At 35.0% G+C, this 16,499-nt stretch overlaps 1 protein-coding gene across 1 annotated transcript; it reads right to left on the bottom strand.

Annotated features, from left to right (window-relative positions):
* Positions 1 to 129: 129 nt before the first annotated feature.
* On the bottom strand, positions 130 to 14,835 carry LOC135695730 (twinkle mtDNA helicase). The gene is made up of 17 exons (XM_065214905.2): positions 14,175 to 14,835; positions 13,677 to 13,862; positions 13,203 to 13,256; positions 12,943 to 13,076; positions 12,500 to 12,554; positions 11,985 to 12,086; positions 11,430 to 11,551; positions 10,865 to 10,913; positions 10,432 to 10,503; positions 10,085 to 10,141; positions 8,187 to 8,321; positions 7,461 to 7,534; positions 6,964 to 7,078; positions 5,174 to 5,259; positions 4,805 to 4,907; positions 4,143 to 4,265; positions 130 to 3,717 (listed from the first exon to the last, which is right to left on the bottom strand). Exons 1-17 carry the CDS (start codon positions 14,715 to 14,717, stop codon positions 3,565 to 3,567), a joined length of 2,163 nt encoding a protein of 720 aa, XP_065070977.2. The 5' UTR covers positions 14,718 to 14,835; the 3' UTR covers positions 130 to 3,564.
* Between the last annotated feature and the right edge of the window lie 1,664 nt (positions 14,836 to 16,499).

Genomic DNA, 16,499 nt, shown 5'->3' on the forward strand with positions numbered 1-16,499 from the left:
CAACCCCCGTCTGTTACTACAAATAACACAGTCGGAATGTGGGATTCCGCGAATTGTTCAAGGGAATACCCCACACAGACGATGATCCACCAGTCAAAACAAGGATAGAAGGAATCACCACAGAGAGAATGATTAAATTCTTTTATGACTGATTTAAACTACAAACATGTAATGAGCGGAGGAGGTTGGAGGAGGGAAAAAATGTTCAAAAACACGATGCTCCATTTTGCATTAAAAATCTTTGATTTACAACAATTTTCCTAAATTTACTTAAATTTGGATGTTACCTCCCAATAAAGTTGTGGCTCACAATCTGTTGCAAAAGCGGATCGCCACTTCATTGGCGGTAACAAAATGTTTTTTAACCTAGACTGTGTCTCAACAATGAAAGCTCTAAAGAATGAAGCAAAACGAAAGAGAAAGATCACTGTAAGGTCGAAAATAAAAAGTTTTTCCTTTAATGAAGTCTTTTGATTTAGTTAGCAAACTACGAAGCCCTCTCGAATTTCTAATAAAGCGGTGGGAAAGCGAAGGAGGAGGCTCTTAAGTTTAATTAGCTGAGCTAAACGAGAGAGCATTTAACGGGGTTTGAAAACTTAGGGGCGTTTAATATAACATTTGCTGAGTGATCACAATTTATTCATCATTAAAAGGGCAGCATGGTCTGATACCCAGTGTGACTTTGGTTTTAACCAAGTCAGTGATCGCCCCCACTGCGGGAGGGGAGAAGCACAGCTTGTATCTACTTACTGACCAATCAAAGCTATCAAATTACCAGCAATTCAATGGACAACTGATCTCGAGACGAGCAACTATGAATCCCCGATTTAATACGGGGGATGTCCCCGAACGCACAAGATCTGAAACGGCACAGAAACTTACATCTTCATTATTATCATCATCATCAATTAAATTAACTAAAGTACAATCTAATACTTAAAAAAGCTTTTTACATCTAAATGACAAATTAGAGTTTTTTTGCAAACGTGGAAAAAAGAAAAAATTAATTAATTAACAGCAACAACAAGTAACAGTACAAGAATGGTTAAGCGACAACTATTAAATTCTACGTAAATTCAGCCAAAACAAACAAGGAAAGAGAAGCAACAACTACAACAAAGAACTTAGTCTGTCTGCTTTACAGAAATAGGAAGAAAAATATTGCAGGGGTGACAGCCGAGGCACAGCAGACAGAAGCGAGTTAAGGCATGTTTCTCAGTTCAAACCTGCTTGAGGGAAACTCTGAATTGAAATAAACAGTTTCAAAGATAAATAGCAAACAGACTTGAATGGAGATTCAAGCAAGAACTTATCCGAAAAAAGTCAATTCGATAAAGATCGAGTTTCATATTAGGTTCTAGTGCTGCAATCATGGTAGTCGTTGGAATTCGGCTTTGCTAGCTGAGAGCTCAAATAATCCCTAAAGCAAATGTTTAGTTGCAGGTGAAACGTTTTATGAAACCCCTGTTAAAAGAGAGATCGAGAAACAAGCTTAGAAAGTAGGGTCAACCAGCCCCTAAATTCTAAATTCTAGGTCATAAATATTTTCCCAAGCTAGCCTCACTTCGCTCATCATTACAGCCCCCCCCCCCCCCCCAGCCCTCAGGCCAAATTTTCCAACCTTGGCAACTGTTACATTTCATTTCACTGCAAGAAAAGACCGAAGCAAATAAGAATGAATTTTGTAACAGTAGCATGTGATATCCGCAAGTAGCTCGGTCAGACATTGTTTACAATTTCAGTTTGCTTGCAAAGTGCAGCTTAAGACCACGGGGTAGTCGGATGTGTATGCAAAAGGCAGGGACACAAAGCAAGAGATTCATCCACATATTAGATGATCCTAAACCAAACGATGAATTTATTGCCATAATCTGAGGTGTTTTGAAGATTAAAATGATATCATCGTGTTTGTAGGCGGTAGATCACATACGCAACAGTAATTAAATTACCGAATTTTACTTGCCCACCATTATTGAGCAACTACTGCTCGTACATTGCAGATTCAAGAGCAACAGTGAGAGGGTGTCTTGGTCTCATGTATGCCCATTACCACTCAAGTTTATCCAAATTTCAAATAATACTTTTATTCAGAGGCAGTATGTTTAAGGAATTGAGGGCATTCTTTGAAAAATGCAAAACATCAGCTTTCGGACTTTTAGCTTTAGGCCTAATGCAATCACCAGCTTGAAGCATCAAAACTCCCAACAGATGCTTCCTTCAACCAAAGCAGAAATAAATTTGCTTAACAACATTCTTCTGTAGAAAACTTTATTGCAGTTGCCTCTAAATAACAAGCATCTAAATTGAGTAAATGTCAGTTAAGAAAGAAAGAATGAAAGAAAGAAAGAAAGAAAGAAAGAGAAAGAAAGAAAGAAAGAAAGAAAGAGAAAGAAAGAAAGAAAGAAAGAAAGAGAAAGAAAGAAAGAAAGAAAGAAAGAAAGAAAAAAAGAAAGAAAGAAAAAAAGAAAGAAAGAGCTTTCTGGGCCTTTATTGAAAGACGATGGCAAAAGAATAACGTTTGACTAGTTCCAAGGCCTAATAAAGCTAATTTGTTTTCATGGGCTGATGTTTGCATTTAAGTATCAACCTTACCCTTGCATAGTTGATGCTCTCTACAAAATATTCGAGTTTACATAAATCCAGTTCACATTGTTAAAAGTAAGAGAATGATCAGGAAGATTCAGCCCGTGATTGGACTTTGTCGCAAAAACATTATTGGTCATGGTTGTGCAAATTTCCTGAAAGAATTTTTCAATTACTTCTGCCATTTTGAGGACAGCTTAAGATTGGTTCCAATAGCACGAATCGAAGATGTCGAAATTTAGAATCCGTTTGGATGGAAAGTACAAGCAACCATTTGGTTGGCTGAAAGACATTTAGTCAAAATTATAAATATCAGCGAGATATCTAAAAGAAAAAGCGGAAACAAACGGACAGATGTATGGACGGGAAACTGCTGCTGAGGTTTTCTGATAAAAAACATAAATGATATCATCATTAATTTCCTAAATTTGAATTAAATATCAAAAGACACGGATAGGATTTCTTTGCCAGAGCCTACAAAACACTACATAAGACTACAAAACATCTTAAATCGATTCATTTCTATCGAATAAGTAAAACTAATAAATGATTTTATTTAAGTGTTAATATTACAAGACAAGAGATTACATAAAAATTGCAGATAATAAGGTTTAAATTATGACTTAAGTAGATAAGGCAGGCATTTATGCTTACTTCCTTCGTTTCTGTTGTTTATTCATTGTTGAAGCAGGGAGTTGAGAACGAATTTTTATCAAGTCAAGGTTAGTAAAAAGAAAGACCTCGGTCTGGTGATATCACCTCTTTCACATGTAGAAAAACAAATGCGAGAGTTGGGTAATTTTTTGAGCGGTTTGATTTGACTGCTTCTTTTTAACATTTTGGTGGTTTCTTGCAGTTTGGATAATGATAAAGAAAATGTAAACAGATTACAAGATTTTATATAAATTGCAGAATCTGTTGCAGCTGATAAGACTGCAAACATGATAAAATATTGAGAAAATGCGCTTGAATTTTCCTGATTTATTGGTCCTTAGAGTTACCTTGAAAAGTCCCAACGCCAAACTTCGTGCTTCCAGTTTTCAAGTCCCTGCAAAAGCCCGACATACAGAGAGAGTCCCGGTTGAATTGTAAAGGGGCCTTTCCTAGAGCACCATCAAAACGATTCTTTGTCACCTATGAAAGACGAAATCAAACACATATTCTTAATTTTCAAGACCATCTTATCACAGGATAAGAATCTTCAGGAACTGCTTGAAAGTTGCAAGAAAAAATGTTAGAAAAACGTCTTTTCACCAGTCTACAGACAACCAGAAATATATCAACTACTCTAGTGCAAAAATTTACTTTTCATTATCCAATCATACACGATTCAGCCGTCTATTACAACCAAACAAATTTCCAGTCCAAAGTAATCATTCTGTTTATCCAAACCACCATTCAAAAAATATAACAAAAATCAAGTATTCAATCAATTACTGCACTTCACTACCCAAAATCACATCATCAAACCAATCAAACTAAATCAGTCAGTTTTATGATCGATTATTTTCCTCATGACCAATACAACTTTTAAGAAACATACAATATATCTTTCGCACCTGCAAATACCGCCGAGATGTTCTGCCGGGGGTATCCTGTAGTATGATGATATTATCAGCTTCCTGGCTTGCCTTCGCAGTCCCAAAAATAGATGCAGTTTGCAGTTCTATGTCTTGGTTTTCCTGTGAGAAACGAGAAACGTTTGACTAATGAATTCAACCATGCTGTCTTTGCTGGCCTGAAAACAGTTGTTGATCACCCTGGGCTGCATGCATGTGTCGTAGTAAACTTTACTTTTTCCTCTTAAAAGTTTAGTCATATACATTAAAAAGCATAAATATTAGGGTACAAATAGGAGGAAGGGGAGGTTGCGAAAACGCAAACATCCTTTGTTACAGATTGTATGTAATATTTAGCTGTTCACCGGTAGCATTCTGAGTTGCTGTGTAAATATGGCAAAACAGGCAAAAGATAAAATGCTGGTAAATTTTATGACGAAAAAAGGTCTTATTCATCGGTAAGCTGACATCGTTGCTGTTACTCAATTCAAATCGAAATACAACAGATATTTTCTCCCGTAATATTTCTTCTTTACCTAACCTGCTTCAAACTTCTATCACTGCTTTTTATGAAAACTTTGTCTAAAGTTTGGTACAGTGAAAATGCAAGTGTTATTAAATAAAATTTTCATCCATGAAACAGATACATTGAAAAGGTGCACCTTTCTGGGGTGTATAACAAGTGTCACGTGAACATTGGTACTGGAAGCAAAATTCCTCAAGGATGAAATGGCGAGATCCATCGTTGAAAAGCGATCTGAAAAGCTAAAGATAAATCAGAACAATGAGATACACAGGAAGGAAAATACAAAACATAAACCAGTTTTAACCAAACTATGTGGATAAAGCTGAGAGAAACTATAACTATATTTTCAGTGGTGGAAAATCTTTTGGTAGCTTTAAGTAAATACACCCATGTAACATTGAACGGGCATGTATTTCCTCTTACATTTTGACTTCAAATAGCTGAGAAATATTGTTGAATTCGCTGATATTCTAAAGGGAAAATTAAATCGATTTAAGTCACTTACTTGACAGCTGATGTCGACATCATAAACTGAAGGTTATCAAGGATCACGTGCTCAATATCATAAACATAAGCAGCGTGACTCATCGTCTGAAAAGACAACAAATTTCGTACATGTTACACATGGATAAAATATAAATGTATAAAAGAAATCTCTTTTACAGATCTTGATTCACGCAAAAGGCAAAATCTTGTTAACAGAATTATTCCATTAAGCCATGTTATAGACGTGATAGATCTGATTAATATAAATTCTAAAGGAAACAGGAAGACTTTTACTTCCTTAAAAAATATCGAAAAAAGAAACGATCTCAATTTTTGCTTTCATCTTTATTCTATAAAAATTATGGTTGCTTCAGGAAAGGTAAACGCTGATTGATTGAAAGAAATTTCTTCCAACCACACATTTCGCAATATGACTTGAAGCCATCTTGCAATCTTTTGAAACATTTTATTATTTTGTAGGCATCCTGTTGCTACGTTTGATAAAATTTTATACTTTAAATGGGGATCATTATTAAGTACCCCTACACCTCGAAGGCCTGGGGTAAGTTGCCCCCTCCCTTTTCGGCGACTTTGGCTGTGAGAATAGTACAGCAAAAAGGTGAATTGCAAGATAAAAACCAGTCAATGACGAAGTCGGCAGAGTAAAGATAATTAATGAAGCATGGACAAACACTTATATCATGTCCAGGAGACTCAAAGACGAATCTGGATAACATCCCAAAATGTCGAGTAAACAGGACAGTATGAGAGTGTCTAGTATCAAGTGGCATGTTGATGATGTTGATTAGCAAAGTGGTATGGGAAAATCAATTCATTTGCTAGCCTTTACAAAATCCCTTTTAAAGTTCCTATTTAAACGTCATCTCTTTGAAATAGTTCTCAAACAAATTGATAGAGATATCGATTTTTTCATAGCGTGGAATAGCGCAAAACAAGCGTTTTAGGTCCATAATTTAAGCTTTGCTTTGGTAATCATTCGGCTTTCGTAACGTTTTTCCCGTTTAATCCTTGCTTTATTACTAACATATCTGCATCTTATCATTTTCACTATTGATATCTGTCAACTTGATTTCGATTCAACCTTATCCTAAAATTATCCTTTTTTATACTTTTTAATATCAATTGATAGAGACTGAATACCGGGAACGAAATACTGTGTTCATATCGTGGCACTGTCATATTGAACCGACATCGGACAGCTAGTCGAGATAAGAAATAGATCTATAAAAACTGACTCTCTTATCTGATAAAATCGAACAATAAGATGGCCAGGGTTTTCTTCTTCATTCATTCATAAAAGAATTACTTCGTTATAATTACAACGTAAGCCATGTTTCGTATTCCGGTTGCATTAAACCACAGAATCAAAAGTAAAGAGGCGAAGCTTAAAACTTTTCATAGGAGGGTGCTCGCTTCGAAAAAAACAGGAAACTTCATATTTTGTTGAATAACATGTTACTTTTTGTTGCGACAAAACATTTTCCGAGCAAGTTTTCCAGAATTGCATAAAAAAATTTCAACGAATCCTGATGGTCATCAATCAAAACTATTAGCCATTCTGGTCACAGGATGAAGTCCAGACGAACTACAAAAATAATGAAATTGTGTTGTATACACATTAATCGATGGAACATTTAACCTAACAAATATTTGTCTATCTATAAGATCCAGTGGTTATTATTAGATGGAAAGAAATAATAAAGTTTGTGAATATTACAAACCAGGCTGGCTATTGTTAGCTGCAAATCACTTATCAAGTGACTATTGCAATAAGAAATGACTGCCTACCTCTAAAACGGTTTGGATACTCTGGGCTCCAAAGTAACTCATGAAATACAGAGGAAGCATATCGAACTTGTCTGCCCAGAAATTATACTGACCGATGGCAGTTTCCAAGTTTAACCTGAGAGAAACAGATACAACAGTAAACATTACGCAAGCATATGTTCAGAATAACAAGCAAATGTTCTGACAAACTTCGATTTCAACGAAACATTTGGGGTAATTATTCAACCAGTTTTGCGAAAACGCAGTCAATTTTTAGAACAGTGCACGAAAATTGTTTTAAAAACAGACGAATAGCTATTGATTGGAAAAAGGTAGTGTTTCTTTGATATAAGCTCATGGATATGAATAGCATATTTAAAGGCAATTTTCACAGGAGCCACCGTAACCTCCCCCATTCGGTTCTGGCTGGTGCCACCACTACACATACCTGCGGCGTCATTATGCACAGACAAACTGGCAATATCAAATTACCAAGGTGGGCTTGATAATCGACTTACCCAGAGTATTGACACATCATTGCCTTCAACAATCTCACGTTCTTAATCTCAAAGCTGCCCCAAAGTGTGCTCACCTATTAAGGGAAAAAATGTCAGGAAAAATCTAAAAGAAAAGGCAGATAGCTTGGTTTTCAATAGTTGATTTGAAATTATCAATTAAAAACTGGGAGACACGGCTTCAGAAGATGAGGTCACTCCTTTTCATTGACGACAGAAACTTTAAAAAAAAGTCATCTTGATACAAAAATGGAATCACACGAATAGGAAAATTTGTTTAAGTCAAACTTTGAGAACAGGTCACAATTAAATAAGCTACTTTCGATGTAGCAGCAATGGAAATATTGCGTGACTTCGAAAATAAAGATGCATCATAAAAATGGCGTGAAGAAAGATAATCTCTTGATTAAATTATATTTTTAATTAAAACAGCGGAAGGAAATGTTATTCAGGCGTCTATAACGATATTCTTACCCCAGACATTTGTGGCTTCAGCCCAAAATGCGTACTGAAATAGATTGGAGATGATGTGAGGCAGAAAACCCCAGTTGATGTCACCAAGACTTCAGTGAGAAAATTAAAAAAGATCTGCATTGAACCGCTTTTAGTCAACGCGCTCTGGGGATTTTTCTCTTCAACTTTTAAAGCAATAAATATGTTTGTCTATCGAGCAAGACAAAAATTGTAATACCAGGCTACCAAGCAGTTTGTATACATTTCATAGCTCACCCCTTGGCTGCAGAGGTCCAAAGATAATTCACTGAGAAGCGTCGTTTTTCCAGTGCCTGTTTGACCAGTGAGAATCGAAAGCTCTCCGCGGCGATGCCCCTTCAATATTGACGTCAGGCCAGGGAACCGCTTCCACTAAAACAGGGGGGCTTGTCAGAAGACACAATAATAAATATCTAAGGTCACTGACAACAAAGAAAGGCCTTGTTTCCTAACCACGTTGGAAAATGAAACAAGCCATTTCTTTTATTGAGCTTACTAATTATAGAAAACAAAACTATTGGGGAAGAAGGTGAGGTCAATTTGAAGTTTTAAGGATATTTGAATATAAAAAAATGCGTTTCACAAGGAGTTAGAGGGAAAGTTGTAGAGGACACATAACGTGATGATGTAATGTTCAACAAACTTTAGGATACGTCACGCTGTTGTGAGGTTTATTTTATGAACATTAATTGAATCTATAAGAAAAATCGAGAAGCTTGGCTCAAGGATTCAGAGGCAAATGTTTTACCTTGGTAGAATGGAAGTTATATGATAAAAGACATATGGGCCTGCCAATAGTAGCTTTAACTGAGCAGCAATTGCTGGAAAACCAAGATTGTGCAAAAAACTATAATGGCGACATGTTTAGGAATATTGGTAAAGCCCGATCGTCGTTCCATCTAGCAGTTTTGGAATATATCTACATAAGCACGAAAAAAACCGCTATTGTTTAGACAATTTTAATGTGTTTTCATCTAAGGACTCCATTGGTAACATTCTCAATAGGCAAGCGGCATTGAATGGTCAACCTTAACAGTCATATGCTCGCGTTTCTGATTTCGATCTATGTTCTGACGTTTTAAACTCTGAAGAGTATCAGACGAAAAGCTTTAAGCCTGATTTACACGAGACGAATTTTTCGCGCGAAGCGAATTTTTCGCCATGAATTTTTTAGCTGCGAAATTTTCTCTCGAATTCGAAGTTCAATTTACACTGGCAGAAATTTTTATGCGAATTCGCTGCGAACATTACAAAAGAATATAGAGACTGTCTGAAAAGTGCTCTTATCAGAAAGCTTTAAATTTTAAAATTATCAAAAAGCGAGCAAAACAGCAAAAAGCGATACTGGATTAGAAAAAATTATTCAGGACGTCTTCAGAAGGGGAATTCCATCTTTCGGTAAGAGAGATTTAAGTTTACATTTATAAGACCAGGAAAACTTCTTCAATTACTTTCAAAGGTCGCCATCGAAGCTTGATGAAACTTTCAAGCCAGTTTTCGTCAATTTGAACTTCAAATGTTTGAATAATAATCTGATATGAATCCACTTACATGGATTGTGTACGAGGAACAGGAAATGAATTACCAACCTATTGTATTGACGTTTTAAAGGCGAGAGTGTTTGAGAAAAAGAATGCGGAATTTTCTAATCTCTACTTCTGCGCATGTTTTTTGCGCATTCGCGCCGAAAAATTCGCTTCGCACGAAAAAATTCGTCTCGTGTAAATCAGGCTTTAGTATAACTCAAAATGTCTGCTTTTTTCAAAGCCATTTTCAAGTTTTGTATCACCAAAAGATTGTTTGCATAAAGGAAAGACTTTCAATTAAAGTCATGCGATTTATTGGGCACGGTTTTCGTCTCTCTCTACTTTTTCAACTCGTCCCGATTTGATTTTAAGTTATTTTTGTTTATTTTTGCAGAATGGTATTGTGGATATTGTTATAGAGGGTAACGCTTTTGTTGTCCAAGGCAAACAATGTTGAGTCCAGCATAAATTCTTCATTACAAAAAAGAAATGACAAGAATGAACAAGACATCGCAGAAAGGTTTGTTCAAAATTACACATTTCGAACTGTACCTTTTCAAACCAAGATCGGCTCTAAAATCTTTAATCAGATCAAAATGATGGACAAACCTTTACTCCAGCTGCCTCGTCCGCGTTAAGAAATTCTCCCAAAACATCTTCACGAAGCTTGGCAAGAAAAAAAGTAGCCACAATGGTATAAAAAGAGGTAACAAATAAATGAAAAATAATCAATTTTCTCCAATGGTTCCGGCAAAATAGCAGCGGAATGTAATTAAAAATCTAAGCAAAAGATTCATAATCGCAAACATGTTCTAAAAACTCTTTTGCTTGCTGCAGAATAAAAGTAATGCTGGACTATCGCTAACAGTCATTCGCTTCATGGCAAATATAATTTAGGATACCAAGCATATAATTATAAAAGATACGGAAAATATAAGTAGAAATATAAAACCTACCTGGCTGAATGTTAGTATTTCCTTATGCTTCAAACTTTGTGCTTTGGCTATTAATGCCTTTAAGTTGAAACCCTGCAATGGTTTCAAGATCTTGTTGGTGATTTTCATTATTCAAAAAACTTTCTCGGAAGTAAAGGCAAAAATGGTAAAGAATAAGAAAACTATACATTTGTGTATAATTATACGTTGTGGAAAACAGTAAAATAAATTATAATTGATAAAATAACTACAAAACATGATTACTAGAGCAACATAGACATTGAATCTAGATAATTCAAAAATTGGATAATAAAAAAGCAATGATAGATACATGATGCTAACTAAAAGTTAATTGCCAGAAATATAAAAAATATACAAAATATATCTGGGCAAACTGTTACAGTAGTTTAAGACCAACAGTATCAATAATCATTTACTCAGAAGTTGTAAAAACCTTGTTCAAAGCTTCGAGAGCACCACTTGGAGAATCCTCTTCTAGCAGCCTAAGAAAAAATGTACTTGACTAAACTTTTTACTTTTTATACACAAAATCAGTAAAAAAGAAAGCTATGTTTATCTATGACTTAAATTAATCAACTCCAACTAAGATAAAAACCTAATCTTTTAAAAGCATATTCTTGAAGACACGGCCTCTGTGTGATTTTTACATTACTTGTCAAGAAAGAAATATTTTTAACCAGTTTATGGGGTTCATACGACTTTGTAGCTGATAAGGCTGAAGTTGTTGTTAAGGGTGTGCCCCCATAAACCGTTTCAGATGACCAATATGGATGTAAGGTACTATCTCAATGATAAAATTTGAGTTTGACCCACAGGACTGGACACATCACTCGTAACTAGTTTTTTATCTCAGCCCTTAAAAAAGGCATAGATGAAGTAGTGTTTTACCACCCAGAGTGTTTTAAAAGAATATCCTTTAACTTCATATGAAGCATGCACCTTCCATTACATTTCAACTGAAGATAGAGAAATAAAAAAAATTACTAATAACACCTCACCTTACAAATGAGCACCTTTCCATGTTAAGTTTCTTAGAAAACTGATTGACAGCTTGTTTGGAGCGAGCATCATTTCCAAACCAAAGTATGACCTTCTCAAATTGTTCCAGTTGTGGAAGGGCCTAAAGAAAAAGGGAAATAACCCAGAAGAATTATACCCTCACCAATATGATACCCTGGTCAATAAGATCTTTATCCAGTCACTATAAAATAAGATACTTTAAAATACGATACTTTATCCAGTCACTATGAAAGCACTCCAGTTTTTGTTTTCAAGTTACACGATTACAGCAAAAGGAATATTGTTGCTCTACTATATTTGGTATGTTGGAAGCAGGGCTTAAAAATATGGAAAATTTTTACTACAAGAGTTATAAAGACCAGTTATAATTTCATTAACTACACAAAGTTTGAAATGATTATGTGAATTGGAGTACACTGGTGCGATACTCATTCTTGCATATAAGTTGAAAAAGTAAGCAAAAACAAATTTCTATCGTCATATTATATTATATTTGAACTACAAGACGCAAAAGGTGGCACCTTGATACATACCTCTAATGGAAGCACAGATATACTCGATGGTAATGCTACAGCATTCAGACTTGTTGCCTGGTCAACTGCCATGGCATCAAATTCAGAAGATGTGAGCACAATCTACAGAAGTCAAGAAATTCCAATAAATTTTCAGTCAAAAAAATAGCTTAACTTGACCATAATGAATTAAGACTTGGTACAGTAAAATAATAAGTAGCAAACTAGTTTGGTAACTTTCATTTAAATCATAAATTATATTCAATATTGTCCCTATTTCATGCATCTTATTTAAAAGCATATATTTTCAACTGTGCTATACCAGAAAATCCAGCAGCATGACTGGAGGAATTCATGCATTCATTAAAAGTTGATTCTAAATTGCAATGACACTACCAATCTCTTCATTAAAAAGCCTTGGCTCATGATTACTTTTCTGTAACATATATTACTTTAATCAGCTACTCTATAAAATTGATAAATGATATGAGGCTTTAAGAATTCTACCAATCCTAAAAAACTGTCAAAATTCTTACTTCTTTGCTGTTCTTGGTTGACTGCTTTGACCCAAACAAGCTTCCAGCATATTTTCTAAGGTTCAAAAAATGACTTGGATTTTTGATTTTGATTTAATGGAAGACAACCAGCACCTTCCAATTAGCCTAACAGGATATCATTATTAACTAGTTAATGTATGAAATACATAAAAAACCATTGAACAAAACCATTTTATCAATATCATTCATATAGAGCATTCACTAACAACTTACCAAAATTAGGAGCTAGTGAGCAATTCAAGGTTGCATCTTTAGGTGGACAAATTTTCCAAAACCAGTTTGACAAATTTTTCTACTTTGAAGAATTTCATTAGAAATGTGGCACAATAAGCTAATTTTGAAATTTTGAAAAGCTATTATCAACGTATTAAGCCTTGCACATAGAGCAATGAATGAAGGCAATATGAAAAGTTATAATTTACCTTGGAATAAATTTTGGAGCCAAATCAGACTCTAGTGGAAAGATTTTTACTGCAGTGATTGTCTCACTTGTGATGTCATACCATGGAATCACCAAGCATTTCTGAGACTTTGACATCCCATCTGTTTCAAGAAACTAAAAATAACAGTAATTTTTCTTAATGAGATAAAACCACGAAGAGAGAAAATACTATGGAAAACAACTCATACGAACTTAGACAACAAAAGTACCATAATAGAATATAAACAAAAATTGACTTACTTTGTGACTTGTAAATTTTATGCCATATTTTTTCAGGGTATCCAAGCTCAAAAGCTAGAATGATACATTAAATATATAACTGACATAAGAAATAAAATACAAGAAGAATTAAGCTCTATGAATTTTTGTCACCTATCAAATTTTCTATGAAACTGCATTATCAAGGGGCTTGAATCAAACAAACTCTGTTAATAAAGATGCACAATCCATAAACACAATTTAAGGACAGCTTCCTAAATACTTAGTTATAAAGCAATTATATGTACAGAGCGACCTGTCTTTTGGTTCATGTAGAAAGCTTTTTCTAATAAAATGTGAATAAAATCATGCATAAATAAAATGTGAAATAAAAGCAATCCTAAAACAAGCAGAGAAAATTCTGGACTCAAAAATAAACACAGACCCTTAAACCATTGATCTTTAGGATTTTTTTGAATCTTTCTAAAACATTTAGATCAATAATCTGCAATTTACCTGTGTATTGAATTTTTGGCATATAATTTCCAGCTCTGTTTGATCCACATCTGATAAACATTTTGCATTTTCAAAAATTGTCAAAGCATCTTCAGTGTTCGGCTTATGTCTAGCTGCCTTTAAATTTAAACTTGGTTGAACAGCATCCTTTCCAACAACTTTTGTGCCATCCAAAACCTGGCAAACCTATTGAAAAAAATCTTAGTATACAATCAAACAACCAAAAGCTGAAATGAATACTGCAAAAGAAGACATCATCAATTATGAATACATTCGGGGTCTTGGATGACAAAATGTTTTTTCTCAGGGCTTTATTCTTTATTCTTTGAAAAAGGACTTTATTCAGCAAGAACTAAATCTTTACAATGAAAAACTCACAAAGCATTGTAAAGCAATTCTCTTTTAAATATTTAGATCCATGTATTCATTGATGAGCACAAAAATAAGCAGCCTGCATTTGCTGTTCTCTGATACATTGATTAAGATATAGCTCTGCACCTTAATCTCATGCCATGCACCCGAATTTCCACATTTCTTGCAAATAAATCTTCCAGTCGTTCTATTAATAAACAAACTCCAATTTTTGTTGTCAGCTTTTGCATTATCGTCAAAGCCCAAAATTCTGCAGTTCTGACAAGGAGCAACAATGCTTGTGTAGCCATTTCTATATGGAATTTTGAATCTCCTCAGAAAGTTTTCAATTTCTTTATCGCTTGGACCACTAATGTGGCCAGGTAGAGTTTTGATGGTTCTTTTTTGCCATTTTGACGATCTCTGTGGTAATCGAAGCCACGAAAAAGCCTTAAAGTTCTTTTTATCATCATTCTTTCTGCTGCTGTTTAACCAGAAACCAGAACATTTATTCGTGCAAGATATCTGTCTAGTCTGTTTTGGGGACAAAAATGTTTTTTGGTCCCGCCATGTGCACGACGCTAGCCTGTAGGCCCTTGGATGTATGATAGTCTTTGCAACGCCTTTGCAGAAAATCCCAGATGTAGTGAATTCTTTAAAAATGGCAGACATCGTGATGTAGCATTTCATTTGAGTCTTTCCCTTGTATTTACTCCGTCATTTTTATTCAAAATCTAATCCACTAAAAAGCAGGCCTTCCCGCCAACACCACATGTTTTCATCGGTTCCATCGAACGTGCAAAGGAGGCTGAGAGGCTCGCTGCCCATTTGCTGCATGTAATTCTTTTGCTCTTACATACATACATACACGCATACATTTTTTTATTTTTTAAAGCAGGTTAGAAAGTCTGGCAACTCAAAAGAGCTGATGTGGACCTGCTATAAATTAAAGGCTAAAGGAAATAATTATTACATCATGTAAAAGATAAAAAAAATTTAAAATTGTTTACTAGCAGTCTAGTAATATTCAAAATCATTCTCTTTGTTTAAAAATCCAGTTAATCCTTTTTGAAAAGTGAAGTTATTTATTGTCTGACGCACCTTTTATAGTCTTGTTTTGAAAGTTTGTACACTTTCTGCGTCCTTAATTTGGTCTGGGATAGAATTGCAGATCATTGTTGCCTTGTATGTGAAACTGTTTCTCCCAGTCTTTGTATTATATCTTTTCACTTTGAACTGGAGTTCATTTCTTGTTCTTTGTTTTTCCGGGTCTTTCTTCTGAAACATCTGTGCAATTGATTGATCAGCTGATCCAAAGTATATCTGGTGCATTAATGTGAGCAGCCTCCGTTTATATAAAAATGAGATTGGCTGCCAATTTGCTCTTGCAAGGCTCTCTTCATTACATAAGTTTCGAGGTAGATTGTGTATTAGCCTCGCTGCCCTAGCATGGTTATCCTCAAGCACATTAAATGTAGCTTCAGAACAGTTCCCCCACACTGAAATGCAGTACGTTTTCCTGGTAATGATTTTTGTGTAATATATTTCTTCTAAGACTTTTGATGGTAGGCGTCTCAGTCTTTTTAATGCACCCAGTTTCTTGGAAAAACTTTTGCATACATTTTGTACTTGAGGCTTCCAATCTAGCCTGTTGTCTATTCGCAATCCAAGACAAGTTGATTCTTGAACAATCTTTATGTGGTCATCTCCATACAAAATGGGTCTCATTGGCCCTATAAATTCAATTCATTGACCTTACAGGTCCGTCGGAACCGAAGGGGCTGGGGGTGGGGGGGGGGCTTCAGCCCCCAATAATTGTCAAACTGTAGTCTGTTTCCATTATAACACTGTACTGAACGAGAAGGAAAACAATAGACAGCCCCCCCCCCCCAATATGAATTTCGTTCCGACGGCACTGTCTTAGTCGACGAGTTTCTACCAATCCATGTTAGCAAACAAATATTTACCATTACTGAGTTTTGCCATTTAATATTTACCATTATAACAAAACTGAGTTTTGAACTCAACTAAGGGTTTGGAAAAGATTAAATAGGCACACATCAATTCATCGCGCTTGCTGGAACTGCGATTGTCATCTGAAGCTGGGTTTTATTTCTTTTCTTAAAAATAGCTTTTCATTGGCTAGGCTTGAAATGTGCAGTTGCTTTCTATGATAAGTACCAATGAAACACATAGGGTTTTTCTTTGAATGCATTAATTTCTAACTACCCTCGGAATTAGTAGTCAGTTTTCTCTTTTATTGTTGTTTATCAAAAGGGCTACTTTCTAATCTTATAGACAAAGTAACACACAAGAACACAAAAGATAAGCACAAAAATCGCCAAAGTATATTTCGAAAAATTGTTTCAGGAGTGAATCTATTTTTCTAGAGTCGAGTTGTCTCATTGGCGTATTTCGATCCACAACTACGTATATTCCAACTTAAAATTTTCGATCATTATTCTGATGTTT

This window comes from Rhopilema esculentum, chromosome 2 (genome assembly GCF_057945365.1).
Source record: "Rhopilema esculentum isolate cy_ngs chromosome 2, ASM5794536v1, whole genome shotgun sequence".
Classification (NCBI taxonomy): Eukaryota; Metazoa; Cnidaria; class Scyphozoa; order Rhizostomeae; family Rhizostomatidae; genus Rhopilema; species Rhopilema esculentum.